The 15,611-nt window shown below is 46.8% G+C and overlaps 3 protein-coding genes across 3 annotated transcripts in view; 2 read left to right on the top strand and 1 right to left on the bottom strand.

The window, feature by feature from the left end:
- LOC101765793 overlaps window positions 1–2,180 on the bottom strand; it is a 12,574-nt gene extending 10,394 nt beyond the window's left edge. Inside the window, 2 exon segments of the mRNA XM_022829656.1 lie at window positions 743–850; window positions 1,692–2,180. Coding sequence (XP_022685391.1) covers window positions 743–808 — 66 coding nt within the window. The 5' untranslated portion in view covers window positions 809–850; window positions 1,692–2,180.
- A 2,067-nt stretch (window positions 2,181–4,247) lies between these two features.
- Window positions 4,248–5,627, top strand: LOC101765388 (putative cyclin-dependent kinase F-2; the record flags this gene model as incomplete). The annotated part of the gene is made up of 1 exon (XM_004982218.4): window positions 4,248–5,627. A coding segment is annotated over one exon (1,335 nt), but the record flags the coding sequence as incomplete, so codon positions are not given.
- A 7,776-nt stretch (window positions 5,628–13,403) lies between these two features.
- LOC101764992 (putative cyclin-dependent kinase F-2) lies at window positions 13,404–14,516 on the top strand. Its single transcript, XM_004982217.2, has one exon. The coding sequence runs from the start codon at window positions 13,404–13,406 to the stop codon at window positions 14,475–14,477; it is 1,074 nt and encodes a 357-aa protein (XP_004982274.1). The 3' UTR covers window positions 14,478–14,516.
- Window positions 14,517–15,611: the final 1,095 nt, after the last annotated feature.

The raw sequence follows: 15,611 nt of genomic DNA on the forward strand, positions 1-15,611 counted from the left end.
TTTCCTTTTTTTTCCTTTTCTGGCATTCCTCATCCGCCTCCTTTCCTCCGATTTCCGAATCGAGAGGGCTCTCACGATAAGCTTAAACCAAGAGCCCTCTCAATTTATCTTTCACATTAAACAAAATACTAATAGTTGTTCCATAAATACCAACAGAATTTCTGACTCCCAGTCGCCCTCAGAAAATTACTACTCGGCTACAACTAATGTAAATCATTCCAGATTATACCCGGCCCAGCAAATTGAACATGCATGCTGCAATAAATGAGCTCAGCAAATTTAAATTTAACAAGGTTCATGGAGAATACTAGACCAATTCTAGTTGATGATTAGCAACCTATAGCATGCATGCACCTCTCTTAACTGAACAAGACCACTCTACCAAGCTGGTTAACCTAGCAACTCTGTAGTTCAGAATGCAGAAAAAACTATCACTGACGATAACACATCAACACCGTACTGCTGCGTATCTTGCAAGATCATCAAAGCATGTATCAACCGCATCTCAAATTCTCAAGTACACATCCGGCCGAATCACCCAAAAAGCAAACTAAAGCAGCACACACAATCACACAATATGATATCAGCGTAGCTGACCCGAGCAAGCAGTAGATCAGTGGAAAGCCAAAGTAACAGATCATCAGCGCCAGATAACAGAAGGCAAGCAAAAGGTAATCGGATTGGCAAAAGCCGCTTTATAGTCTCTACGTGTACTGCGACCGTACTGGCCCCACGTACGTACCGGCGAGTTCAGCAGATGGGCCGCGAGCGCAGGAGCCGCCTGCACCGTCTCTGCGTCCATCTGCATCCCCGCCGACCGTCAGAGCTTTGTCTCCTGCAAAAGCAAAAGCTAAACCAACCCGTCGATCAAATCAGCACACAGGATAGTTAAAACTTAAAAAGCACCACTGAATCAAGCAAGAATTCCAGAACTAGCTGATCTCATGGCCGGCCGGAAACCTTGTGTTTGATCGAAATCAGAAGAATTTTGCGAAACCCAACCAAATTAAATGCACTAACACGCACGGAAAAATTAAATGAACTAGCACACCAGACTGCATTCTCTCAAACTGGTGGGATCTAGAAATAAATTCGAGAAAATCTTCAAAAACGATAGGCTTGCGATTGCACCAAAAAGATAAGCAAAATCAACGAATTGCCAAACTGAGATCGAACCTGCAAGAGGAAAAGAGGGAGAGAGCGAGCCTCGTCTGGTCAAGCAGCAGCGCATGGTACACTGGCTAGCTAGAGTACGAATCTGCAGCCGCTTCTGCTGCTGCTAGCCGCACGGATCAAAAGCGAGCGCGGCGGCCTCGGAAAGCAGCGACAGGGAAGAGATCGGAAAGGAAAAACTAGCTGCTCTTGCGATCGAACCACGAAGCTTTTTGGCAGTGCCACGGAATCGCGCAGCGCGGTAGGCTTCCTCCTGCCTGCAGCCTCTCGGGCAAAAACCAAACCAACACCACCACCCAGGAGACGATCGAGTAGCAGAAAAACGGCAAAAGGAATCCCGATTCCCGATGCTCTTCGCATCAACCATCAACCAGCGCAACCAGCTCGGCGCCCCGAGATCGAAACGAACCAGATGGAGAAGACGCCCAGATCAAAAATTTAAAACGAAGAACAACGATGAGATCAACCGCAGAAGGCAGAACACCATGCGTGCGTGCGTGCGTGATCAGGCAACTCACCTGTAGTGCTTGTACTTGCTGCTGGTGGTGGTGGTGATGCTTAATTGACCAACCCCTAATGCTTGCTGCTGCCTACTACGGGATCGGGATGGGATCCGAACTAAGCAAATTAGGCTGAAATGCGGCGAGGAATTAGATATTGGGGAGGAAATTAAATCAAATCGGGTGCTAAAAATTCCGAAATCTACTGGCTATTCGGATCGATCGGCCGGGGGATCGATCCCAAAAGGTGGGGGCTTTGGGGAGGTGAGCTAGTTCATGGGATGTGGTGGATCGGGACGTGGGGCTAGGGTTTTTGCGGCTCCCTCCCCCGGCCTCACCTCGCCGATCTCCAGGCCTCGTCCCGGGATTAAATAGCGGCGTGGGGAGGTGCCGTGCAGCAGGGATGGCGTGTGTGTGTGTGACGCGAGAGGGAGGGAGGGAGGGGAGGGCGCGCGTGGGCGAGAGCCGGTGGCCTCGTGGGCCCGCGCTGTCGGCGAGAGTGCGGAGCGCGCGAAGGGCCGCCGCGAAACATCTGGCGATGGCGCACGCCGGCGCCGCACGGGCGCGAATGGAGGGAGAGAAGAGGGGGAGGGAGGGTGTGAATGTGTAGTGTGATGATGAGGCGAAGAGAGCAGTAAATGTGATAGGCTGATGGCACTGGCACTGCTTCGTTGACATTCTCGTGTCTCAAATGCACGCAAACTACTGGGCTCGCCCGGCCCACAGAAACAGGCGTGTTTGCTTCGAAAATATCTACTGCTACAACTTGCTGTCCAACAGAGTTGTTTGGTTACTGGACAGCGCACTCCCTTTCCCGCTGTAATTTTCCGTCCCCGCCTCTCTCTCCCTCGTGTGGTAAAATAAGCTGCTGGCCCGGCCGCAAGCGGGGCCCACCGGCGGGTTGGTTGGAGCTCGCATCGCACGCACGCACGCCCGCACGCCCGCTGCACGCATGGTTCGTGCCCGGTTGCCCATGCCCGAGCGCAAGACACAGCACAACGTGGTCGATTGGGTCGGAGTTACCGCTGTGGCTGCTTGATCTGCGCAAACCAGAGTCTTGCTCGTTTCGACTTGCAATCAGTCTCGCTAGTCATTACTGTGCTTACTGTGCTTGCCCCTGGGTGTATATTCGCACAGCTTTCTAAAAGTCATTGTGCAATTGAAGATGCACCTAAGGATTGGTTGAAAAATAAAACCTAGACTATGATCCTGGTTCCTTCAGTTCATGACTAAACTTTAGTCCCACCTCTATTTGGTTCTATGGACTAAAATAGACTAAAGTTCGTAAATGTTGTTAAATAAAGACTCTTTTACTCTTCTTCCCTACCCTCCTGATACCCCTGCGCCTACTACCGCTGGAACTCCAACTACCGCTGGTTGCAGCTTTTGCCCATTGTCCGCCACCCCGAATCTCCATCTCCGATGCTGGTGGAGCATCGCCCGGGCATGCCCAACCTATCCTGCCACATGCGAACTCCCACGCGATGCAGGCAAGATCCTTTGTGCGCCAGTGAGTAGCAGAGCGAGTGGAGGATTGGCCCGAATGGAGGATTCGGTCGCAAGGTGAGCTCAAGGGGCGGCGTCGCGTTGATTTGGATGCTGGGAGGCTCAACGGGGCGGCGGCGCGTCGATTTGACCGTCGGAGGACCCCGAGGGGGTGGCGGCAGTCCTTCTTGTCGCCTTTCCCCATGGCGGGCGAGCACCGCTGCACGTTGAAGCTCCACCGGCCTAGCTGCGGGGCAAGCGAGCTCCTACGGTGCAGCCACGGTGCGGCCGAGCGCCGCCGCGTAGGTAAGAGGAAGGAACAGCGGTGGGCCCGCATAGGTAGGCAGCAGCGAGGGAGGGGAGCAGCGGTGGGTAGGCGCGAGCAGAGGAGCGACGGCACGGGGAGGCGAGCGGGAGGGCGGGCGACGGCGGCGGGCGGGAGGGAGGCCGGGTGGGAGGGAGGGCAGTAAATGAGAGGTAGGGGTGTCCCCAACACCCTTTAGTCCAGTTTTGTGGATTAGAGGACTAAAGGCTTTACTCCAAAATTTAGTCCACCTGTTTGGGTGTTTAGGGACTAAAAATTACATATTTTAGTCTAAAAGACTTTAGTCCATGGAACCAAACACCCCCTATGATGATGGCTCCTCCCTCGCAAGTCGCGAACAAGTGTTTATTATTTTAAAGACGTGGATTGAAACAATCTGAATAAGTCAAATATTTCATCCAAGCTCTTAATAATAATAATAGTTAAGTCTATTTTATTTTCTAGAATAAAGAATTATTAATTGGAGTTAAAAATGGTTTATTGGGCCCTCGTGGAACCCGAGCCCAAACAAGATGCGTCCACGCCAGCCAGCAGCCCGGCAAAGTGTGGAGAGCTACTGCAACAGAGTCTGCCCGGAAATCGTCCGGACGAGCCCGGAGCTCTTCTGGATCCGATCGACGACGTTCGCGAAACGTCAAACGTGGGCTAAAATGGATCGTTAAAGTAAACCAGCGCTGGCCCAGGCCCAACCGACCAAGCAGCAGAGCACAAGATAAATCGGAGCGTTGCTCTCTCTCAAAAAAAAAAAAAAAAAAAGATAAATCGGAGCGGTTCGGCCTCGTTCTTGTCCGCGCCGCGATTTCGTTGCCGCCAAGCAAATAAAATCTCCCAATCCGTCCTTCTCCCCCCACCCAGGACATCCCGCTATCCTCATCCCGTCGATCCAACCCAGAGGAAATCCAGATGGATCGCCGCCGTCCTGCAGCTGCCGGCTTCGTCTCCCCCGACCCCGATGTCCACCAGCTCCCGCGCCCTTCACCGGCCACGGAGACCGCCGGATCTGCCACTTCTTCACCCCGCTGCGCCACGCCGGCGGCGGAACGCGTCGTCCCCCGAGCGCCGCCGCGGCAGGGGCGTCGACCCGCAAGAGGAGTCACGTCGAGGCCTTCGGCAGCACCGAGGAGTACGAGGAGACCTGCAGCCTCGGCGAGGGCGGCTTCGGCGCCGTCGCCAAGGTGCGCCACCGCGTCACCGGCGAGACCGTCGCCATCAAGCGCCTCACCGATCCCGAAGACGAATTCTGCCGCGAGGAGCTGCTGCGGGAGGCGCGCTTCCACGAGGCCTGCGGCGCCCACCCGTTCATCGTCGGCTTCCACGGCGTCGTGCGCGACCCGGCCACCGCGGAGCTCCGCCTCGTCATGGAGTGCGTCGGCGGGCCAAGCATCCACGGATTCCTGCGCGACCAGGGGAGCCGCGGCCGCCTGCCGCTCCCGGAGGCCACGGTGCGCGCCGTCATGTGGCAGCTGCTGACGGGCGCCAAGGCGATGCACGAGAAGCACATCTTCCACCGCGACATCAAGCCGGAGAACCTCCTCATCAGCGACGACGGCAGGACCGTCAAGATCTGCGACTTTGGGATGGCCATGTCCCTGTCCGAGGCGCCGCCGTACGAGCCGGACGCCGGCACGCTCTGGTACATGGCGCCCGAGTTGCTGCTGGAGAAGGAAGACTACAACGCGCTCGTCGACACCTGGGCTTTGGGCTGCGTCATGGCCGAGCTCATCAACGGGAAGATGCTGTTCGACGAGGGCCGCGACGAGGATGGGCAGCTCCGCGAGATCTTCGAGGTGCTCGGCTACCCAGACGACAGGACGTGGCCGTGGTTCTCGTCCACGCCGTTCGCCATCGAATTGCTGCCGGAGCTGGATGTGCACCATCGGAACCACTTGCGCGAGATGTTCCCTGAGGCAGTGCTGTCCCAGCAAGGATTCGAGGTCCTGAGCGGCCTTCTCACCTGCAACCCCGACGAGCGGCTCACGGCGGCGGCCGCGCTCAAACACCCATGGTTTGCCAAGGTCGACGCGCTGGAACTGCCGAGGAAAGAAGAGGTGTCATCGGCGTTGCCCAAGAAGGAGATGCTCGTGGTTCCTTGTGCGTGACTTATTTTGAGAGTGTCCGTAGTTTGAGTGTTTGAAGTTTGACTACTTTGACAGTGTCCGTAATCTGGTTGTTGTATGAATTAATGTAAAGACCTGTCTACAGTTCCGAACAGGCCGTGTAAGGGCCTGTTTGGCTCCCTGGTGTTAAAGTTTAACACCCGTCACATCGAATGTTTGGATGCTAATTAGGAGTATTAAACATAGACTAATTACAAAACTAATTGCACAGATGGAGTGTAATTCGTGAGACGAATCTATTAAGCCTAATTAGTCCATGATTTGACAACGTGGTGCTACAGTAACCATTTGTTAATGATGGATTAATTAGGCTTAATAGATTCGTCACGTGAATTAGCACAGGATTATGCAATTAGTTTTATAATTAGCTCATGTTTAGTTCTCCTAATTAGCATCCGAACATCCGATGTGACACTGTTAAAGTTTAGCACCTCGTATCCAAACACCCCCTAAATGTTTCTTTGGTAGTGTTGCGATTGTTGTGATGTGAAACTACATTATTGAGGCCTTGTTTAGTTGGGGAATTTGGGAGGTGCCAAATTACTGTTACAGCACTGTAGCACACTGTAGCGTTTCGTTTGTATTTGTGAATTATTGTCCAAATATTGACTAATTAGGCTCAAAAGATTCGTCTCGCAAAGTACAACAAAACTGTGCAATTAGTTTTTAATTTCATCTACATTTAGTATTCCATGCATATACCGCAAGTTTGATGTGATGGGGAATCTTCTTTTTGCATAGTGTCAAAGTTGGGAGTTAGGAGTAACTAAACATGGCCTGAATCCATTTGTGAAATGAATTTTGCTAGAGCAGAATCGAAGCAGCATGTACATGCTGCTGGTCTCTTTGTACATCTAGACATCTAGTAATTCCAGATCCATTGATGGCGGTGTCTGCTGGCAAGCAAATGTGGCCACACGAACAATTTCTTCTCCCTTCTAGCCTGTCCTATCTGAGGTGCATTTGCTGATCTGCCCCTTCACTAATTTGAACATGCCACTGCTTTCTATGTTGTGCAGGCGTGGCATTATAGCCATCTCATGGGGCTAGCTTGCCGTTGCTTTCCGATAATATCCAACACCTTATTTGGAGCGATCTGCCCCTTCACTAATCCGAACATGCTTAGCGTTTTCCAAAGCTCAATAGCAGATATCCTCTAATGCTCTGATGAGCGTCTAATAGGTTGTGCTGTATGCTACATGTTCTTTTGCTTTCGTTTGGGAAAAGCTAAACGTTGGTCGAGTGATTTGGAACGAGCTAGCGCTCGATTTTCGGTCCATCCAATCGGCCCAAGCGACGTAAAGCTTTTCCCTGTGTTCCACCGTTTGATCATGCTAGAGTTTTATTTTGTCTGGTATGTGGGACCCGCTATCAGCTGCCATGACTCTCTCCCTATCCATTTGTCTTCTCCGCCGAGCATTGGGGAGAACTCCAGGTGAGGCAATTTCTAGATTTCACAGCAATTTCGGTGATTCGCACCGACTGAACCCGTTTGAGCTTTGAACTGTCTCCGCTGGCTTAGTATCCTTTGTGATTCTTTTCTTACCTGATTTGTGTGGATTTCGTGGTGTTTTGGGAAGTTCGCAGCTTTTAATTTTTGACTGCTTCTAATGTAGTTAGTTGGGTTTATGCATAAAAGAAATTTTGCTGGATTGGTCGACCTCATTGAGTCTGATTGGTTTGTAGTTGTATTTGTGTGGCTAGGTTTTCGGATTCGATTTGTAGGTGACGTTGTTTCTGATATTTTTTTCCCGCTGTCCCCTTTGGATTTAGTGGATATTTTAGTTGATCTGCGACTCTCTAGCTCTAAAATTGTTGCAGATTTTCGAAGGGAACAACCTACGGTCTAGTTGACATTTGTGATTAGGCAGTTCAATTATATTTTGATTTGGGATAGGGTTAGAATGTTTTGTAGGTGATTTGGGACTGATGAAATGGTGATTGTCATGTCTCCATCCTCGAAGGTCAATTAGGTCAATCTAATTATTTGGGTTATCTGCATCTAAGCCAGTTCGCCAAAGGGATGCTGGGTGTGTTGACGCAAAAATCGGACGGTGACCTTCACGTACTAACACATGAAAGGTCTGGGAGATTTGCTTCACTCCAGTGCAGGTCCTGTAGATCCGCGCGCGTGATATACGTGGGCGTGTCAGTCAGTTTGACCATTCAACTGACAAGGTGAGGATAGTCCTTTTGAAGTTTGAGTCGACTGGCCGATCAGGCCGATGTGATTTTGGCACAAACAGTGATAATAGCGTAGAAAAATAAAGCATGATGAATAAATTATCGGCTATGAAGCCGATTCCAGTATCCTGATGAGCTTGAGTGACTCATCGGCTATCCAAGCTGATTTGATAATGGGGCATAAAAGCTATCAGCTAGAAAGCCAATAGGAAACATAGCATGACATGCTGACAATCAACTATATCCTTTCATATTATCCTTAACAGTGGGGTTCGATCGGGTCGGTGGCAGCCATAATAAGGATAACAAATTAAACCTTCAAAGTAAACAGATCTATCTATACTTCAACAGAACCATGGAAGCATGCCACGGGCATTAAAGCGCATGCGATCGGTTGAACAGCCGATGCAGGCTATCGACTAGAAAGTCGATAGGGAGCGGAGCACCGTTGAGCTCTCTGCTAGCTGGAACCATAAGCCGATGAGATTTAAACTAACATCACCAGGTGAAACCACAGCAATGCGCCCGGGAGTTACAACCTAGAAACACTCAGCAGGACGTCAATCTAAATGATCGGCTGCTGATGAATCTAATCACAATAGAACTTAATTCCAGCAGCACTTGAGGGTAGCCAAGATTAGGATGCAACATGATATTAAGCGATCTATCGTCTATGATGATACGGTCCAAAGCTAATTAAAGCGAAATAGATGGCAAGATGATAGATTAAATAAATATATCAGCCGATGCAAGCTTAATCAAGGTAGCATAATTGTGATTCTACCATATCTAGCAAGAGATCAAACGATGCAGCCTTATGAGATGTGATGGGAATCGATAACTGGTGAATACCTTAGATCGAGACAAGCGATGCGCCGTAAGTCAAAGATCTAAGATATTCGATAACTGGTAGATGAAACTACACGAAACCACAGCGATGCGCCCGGTAGTTAAAGTCTAGAATACCTGGTGACAGAACTTGTAGCTTGCCGGAGATCAAAGTCGATGCAGCCCCGCTTGCTAGAAAAAACTCACCGAAAAAACTACATTACTCCTACACCTAATGCGATGGCGTGAGGCCGAAAAGATAGATGTGTTATATTGATTGTGTGATGTCTGTTACAATGACCCTGAGTACATATCTATATCCCGAAGTAATGACTCCTAGCATGAGTCGTACAAGACTTGCCTAATACAAAATGTCTAAACAAAAGGAAATACTATATATCTGTAATTTCCCTTATGCAGAGTCCTGGCCAATAAAGCTTCCTTTGACCTATACGCGAAGAGACCAATCTGCATGCATAATAATCCGGACTCCTTGCTCGTAGAGTAGACCAACAGCCATGCCATAATCCTTCTTTCTCTGTTCCAACCACTCCAGCACCAATCTTTCTTTAATCACCTTGCAAGCAATCTATGGTCATTTTCCAACGTACGCACGCATGCAGCACCCATCTCCATGTACATCCATGCAACTCCGTGTATCGTTGCTTGCAAAACCATCGGCTCGTTTCCTTGCTGATCACGTGGCTCCTGTAGACACACGCCAGTAGCCGATCGTCTCCTCTTCCGATCATCCGGATTTCCTGGTCAAAATTTGATGTCAACAACTAGATAGGTTGAATAGTTTTTTTATTCTAACTTTTGCGAGGATTATCAGCTTCGGAGTACTCTATTTCATACCTGCAGATCATGCTTGCTTTTGTGTATATATTTAAGTTGAGCATTCTTGCCTGTCATTCTAATTATATTTTTTCAGTTGCCTACACTAATATATATTTATCTTGTAGTTCCTTTTTTTTGATGTATTAATATTTTCCTCTAATTTTTTATTCTGTATTGATAAAATAATTTTTAGGACTGGTATGTTGCATAATTGATTCCACATTATAGGTGCTTCCTGAATTTGAGGTTGTGTTCTCCATGAATTGCTTTTGGTGATCCTCGTTGCTGCCATAATTCTAATATTTTTATTTACATATACAAGTTGTTGATGTTAGTATTAGTAACTTCATTTATTTACAATAATAAATTTTGTTAAATTGCTTCATTAATAATTTTTCTCAGTTTCTCAACTTTCATGAGGGCCAAGAGATCAAAGCTGCAAGTTTCTATCTTCAAGCTCAGATGTATCATCAATTCATCATCATAGTTGTCCAGTAACGGCTCTTGGAAAATGAAATTTAAGTTTATCCCATCTGCTTCAATCCAAACTGCTATAGTCTTATTTTTTGTAACCTCAAACTCTAAAGTTGAGTAGCCATTTGATTCTCATTGTTCATTTGTGTGTCCTAGGCTATATGTGTCTACCTACATAATTCATTTTGAAGCCAACTTAGTTAATTTACTTTTTAAATTTATCAATAGTTAATTGCTTTTATATATAAGTTCTATTTACCTCTTCCATCTGCATTGCGTCACCTATCTGTCATTATCTTTGCACATCATGGTTTGTTGTTTCAATTAATTTGGTTGCATCTGATGGGATTCATGTTAGGAACCCAAGATTTTTTTTACTGACCATAGAAAATACATGTAATCTTTACTTTTGTTCCTTGTCCTTTCTATCTTTCGGGTTTTAAAACGTCGAAGGCTAATTTGGAATTTGACTAACCATATAAAATATCTGCAGCATTTTACATTTGTTCCTTATCATTTGTATCTTTCGGGTTTCAAAACGTTGAAGTCTCGTTTCCTTTCTATTCTGTTAACTGTAATTGTGGATTTGCATATGTTAATCATCTGTTATCTGTACATCTTCACTAGAGGCGCTATTATTTTTTGCAAATTACATATATTAATTAGCTAACCATGAGACTTTGCCTCTAATGAGTTTAGGTCAGCGGCATAAAGAATTTGTTGTTTTGATGGATGATATTTGTTGTTTTGACTGACGATTGAAGACATTTGTTATTTTTATAGTATATTTACTTCTATTGTAAATGCGTTCCCTTTCATTGAACTGTACCTATATTGGCAACGAAGAATGCCCTTAAAAATGTCTTGTTCTAGCTTGGTCGCCTTCCGATGAAACCACAATCGATTTATGTCTACTGTCCAATATTGTTTTGCATTATTCTTCCTAAGTTATCGCTTCTACTGCTAGTTTTTTCAAATAGACAATGTAAATCTTGTTAAATTATGCAATTTTAAATAAAATGTTAAATTATTACTGCTTACTCACTTAAGGATAATAACTTTGTATAAAACTTCTACATACATGTTAGTAAGGATAACTCTGTTTAACTATCTATTCTGCTCGCTCAAGTATTTACAGTACAAGCTAATTTTATTTACACTTGTCCATTTCCTGTAAATTGTATTATATTGTCATGTAAATGAGATTGATTTTTTTTAATTTTAGAATTTTGAAGGTTGTGTTTGCATATGAGGGGTTACTCACTTAGGAAATAAATTTGTTATCTGACTAACTATAGAAAAATTGTTCAGTTATTTTTATTTATTTTGGCTTGATTTCATTCTTTTGAAGGTTGTGTTTGCATCTGAGGGTTTACATCCTTAAAAAATAAATATGTTATCTGACTGACTATAGAAAAATTTGTTTAGTTGTTGGTATGTTGGCCTGCTTTTATTCTATTGAAGGTTGTGTTTGCATCTGAGGGTTTATTCACTTAGGAAATAAATTTGTTACATGCTGATTAAAAAAATTGTTCAGTTGTTGGTATTTTGTCCTATTTTCATTCTTTTTAATCAGGTATGTATCAAGAGATATATACTGAGTCTAATTTAGTGTGCTCTAGCATTTACATCATAAATTTCTCTAGCAAACGAGTCGGGACTCATCATTTCGTAGACCACAAGCACCAAGAGAGATGACGTCCTTATTAGGCTCCTTATCAGAAGTCATGTTCATATCATTATATTATATGTTATTTTCACATACATATTAGTCAAGTTTAGTGATTTATCATGTAATATTGTGGGTGATTATTCAGGCTTCATCATCAAGTTATCCGTGTATTACAAAATTCAAAATTATGAAGAAAGAACTCATAGCAATACCCAGATCATCTTTCATGTTATCTTTACAAATTTCAGCAGTTATACTTCGAATTCAACGTTTCAGTCAGATATGCAGTAATCTTTTCTCCCTTAACTGACGAAACTGACATTCTGAAGAAATGAACACTCAAATGAAGGCAGAGCAATAGCAGGTTCAGATATGCAGTTCCTGACAATAGCTTGTGCATGGAACATGTAATACGATTCGTTCTCAGCGAGCACGAACATATTAATACCTCCGACTCCGATGCTCCGATTTACGTTCGGAAGGCAAGACCAGCCGGAAAACTTGCTCTTCGTGGCCACGCGCCATGGCGCAATTGACTGGATGCGTTACCAGCACGGCATCAGCCAGAGCTTTCCTAATTAGGCTCGAACATCCGCGGATCTCATCCGGCGGTTGCGACGATGTTTTTCTGTCAACTCCAGTCGGACACAGGGTTAGTGAAAAATTTCCGGATTACGACGATTGAGGTCATAGTAGTACACAGGGGTCATCTTTCAGGTAATCTTTACGAACTGAAGTTCAATTATTATTTTCAGCAGTTATAATTGGAATTCAACTCTTTTAGCCAACGGTCTTTCAGCACCAAATTGCAGAAAATTAAAACGAAATCCTTTTGCTTTTATATTCCACCGCATACTGAATTTGATAGCAAACACTTCCAACCCTGCAGAAATAGTTGCCTGTGCTAACATTAACATTAGGAACATCTTTTTACCTGTCTCTTCCTTGTTCCAGCTTTAGGAGAACTTTACATCCCTCTTGGAGTGTAGGAATAGCATAGCAGGTCCATAGGGATATGAAAAATGAATCAGTACTTTCCATACTTCATACAAAACTGAGAAGTCAGTATGCTCTGTTACTCTTGCAGAGATTTACCGAAAAGTCATCATTTGTGCTGTAATTTTGCCGTACTACATGGCTGTGAGGAACAAGAGATAATGGGAAAATCCCAAGGCAAAAAAGAACAAATAGGGAGTGGCAGTAGCTGGGTTTACTGACGAACTATATCAAGTCCAGGATACAAAGGATCACCATGACGATGATGGTCTGCAGCTACTACTACTCTACTACTAGGGGTTAGAGTTCTTCCCTTTGATGAGTACATAAATAAACTTAGCTGCATTTATTACATTATCACTAATTAATCACTGTTTATGTCCAGTTAATACACAGCAAGTGTATTTAGGCGCTAAGACTGGAGATAGCCGTCGGATGCCAGACTCGGTGAAGCGGTACGCTGTGGGCTTGCTCTATTACCTGACGAAACTGAACATTCTGAAGAAATGAACACCGAAGGCAGAGCAATAGCAGGTTCAGATATGCAGTCCTTGACAAGCAAGACCAGCCGGAAAACTTGCTCTTCGGGGCCACGCGCCATGACGAAATTGACTAGATGCGTTACTAGCACGCCATCAACAAGCCAGAGCTTTCCTAATTAGGCTCGAACGTCCGGCCCGACCCGCTCCAGTCGGATTCACTCCTATCGTAAATCTCGACTTGCCTCGCCCCAATCGACCTGCTTCACGTCGCCTCTCCACAGCCTAGGACGAGCAATCCATCCGCCGCCTCGCCTTCTTCCCCTCGCGATGGCTGCCTGCGTCGAGCCCGCCGCCGCCGTCCGCAACCACGACGCCGCGGGGCCGGCCGGCCTCAAGAGGAGGCGCATCGCCGTCGGCAGCGCGGAGCAGTACGAGGACATCAGCCGCCTCGGGGAAGGGGCCTTCGGCGCTGTCATCAAGGCGCGTCACCGCGCCACGGGCCGGATCATCGCCATCAAGCGCGTCGGCAAAGCCCAGGGCGGGCACGCCGCGCTGCTGCGCGAGGCGCGCTTCCTCGAGGAGGCGAGCGGCGGCGGCGCCAACCCCTTCGTCGTCGGCTTCCACGGCGTCGTCCGCCGCCCGGATGCCTTCGACCTCAGCCTCGTCATGGAGTGCGTGGGCCCTAGCCTCCACGACCTCCTCCGCCAGCGCGGCCGCGGGAGCCCGCCGCTGCCCGAGTCCACGGTGCGCGCCGCCATGTGGCAGCTCCTCACGGGCACCAAGAAGATGCACGACGGCCACATCGTGCACCGCGACATCAAGCCGGCCAACATCCTCGTCGGCGACGATCACCGCATCGTCAAGCTCTGCGACTTTGGTCTCGCCATGTCCACCGACGAGCGGCCGCCGTACACGCAGGCCGGCACGCTGTGGTACATGGCGCCGGAGATGCTGCTGGAGAAGCCCGACTACGACGAGCGCGTCGACATCTGGTCCCTCGGCTGCGTCATGGCGGAGCTCATCAACAACGGGAGGCCTCTGTTCCAGGGCTTCTACGGTGAAGGACAGCTCTGCGCCATCTTCGACGTGCTGGGCACCCCTGACGATGGCACATGGCCGTGGTTCTCATCCACGGCGTTCGCCACCGTGGTGATGCCGGAGCTGGACATGCAGCGGGAAAACAACCTGCGTAAGCTGTTCCCTGAATCAAAGCTGTCCAAGGAAGGATTCGAGGTCCTCAGCGGCCTCCTCACGTGCAACCCAGAGAAGAGGCTCACGGCAGCCGCGGCGCTCAAACACCCATGGTTCGACAAGATCGACGTGCTGGAGCTGCCAAAGAAAGAAGAGTTGCCATCGCCGATGCCCTTGCAGCCCAAGAGACGGAGGATACATGCTGTGTGACTGACTTAGATTTCTTTTGGTCGTTGTACGCATGTGTAAATTTACTTTGTTCTTCAAATTATGCTGTACATATTTCCGGCCCTTCTGTGATGTTCAAACACACGAAGTTGCTGAATTTCAGTTGCTTGTGTTTCGGAAGAGGTCAGTATTAAATATTAAACGACTCCTTTTCATGAATTGCTGCTAGAACTTGAACATCGACATTTTGCTGAAAATCTTGTGGGGTCTCTCTTCAATCTGGCAATTATTTCATAAATTAGCTTAGCGCACACGGACAGTGATCAATACTGGGTCAAAATAACAACTTTACTGACTTATACAAGATATATGCATTTGTGTTCTACAGATTCTGGCTCTCCTGCAAATTACAGATGCATGAAGTTGTTGGATATTCTTTTAGATGCGAGCGTGTTTTTCAGAAGATTTCAATATCAAAATGATTTGCCTCATGAAGAGCTTCTGAAACTTTGACTGTGATTTGAAAACAGATGCATGAATTTGTTGGATTTTTTTAAACGTGCGCATGTGTGTCAGAAGATTTCAGTATCAAGTTGACTTGCCTCATGAGTCATGAAGAGCTGCTGAAACTTTGACAGTGATATGCATTTTTGCAGGCAACGTGGTGTCTGACTGCTTCAATTTAGAGCATTTGCTTTTGTCTTTTGATAAAAAATATAGAAAGAAGATGGATGTAACACTTTTCTGGTGAGTTCAAACTGTAATCTATCAGTTACTAATACTTCTTTGTTCTTGGATATCCGAATTGTTCCTTTTACTAGGTGACTTGTGTCCGGTTTTGTTAGGTGCCAAGATCATATTGTGCGGAATTGTACTGGACTCAAAGCATTGTGCTAGAAATTTGGTAGCAGTATTCAGAAGGTGTTCATTGTGTCCGATTGCTTGCCTGAATGAGCTGTCGAGTACTTAGCATTCTTAATTTGTTTGCTGTATGGATGTACAGATCTATCTATTCTTTTGAACAGGTCATGCAACTGCTTTTGTAATTATGCGAATGTTGTGATGTAAACCGCATTACTGAATCCATTTAAGAAAAAAATTTTAGCAGAGCCGAATTGAAGCAACATGTACATGCTGATCTCTTGTGCATCTAGCCATCTAGTACTACTAGATTCA

The sequence above is a fragment of the Setaria italica genome, chromosome IX, assembly GCF_000263155.2.
Source record: "Setaria italica strain Yugu1 chromosome IX, Setaria_italica_v2.0, whole genome shotgun sequence".
Taxonomy (NCBI): Eukaryota; Viridiplantae; Streptophyta; class Magnoliopsida; order Poales; family Poaceae; genus Setaria; species Setaria italica.

Coding starts and splice junctions, on each gene's coding strand:
- LOC101764992 (XM_004982217.2), top strand. CDS start 13,404: ATGGCTGCCTGCGTCGAGCCCGCCGCCGCCGTCCGCAACCACGACGCC.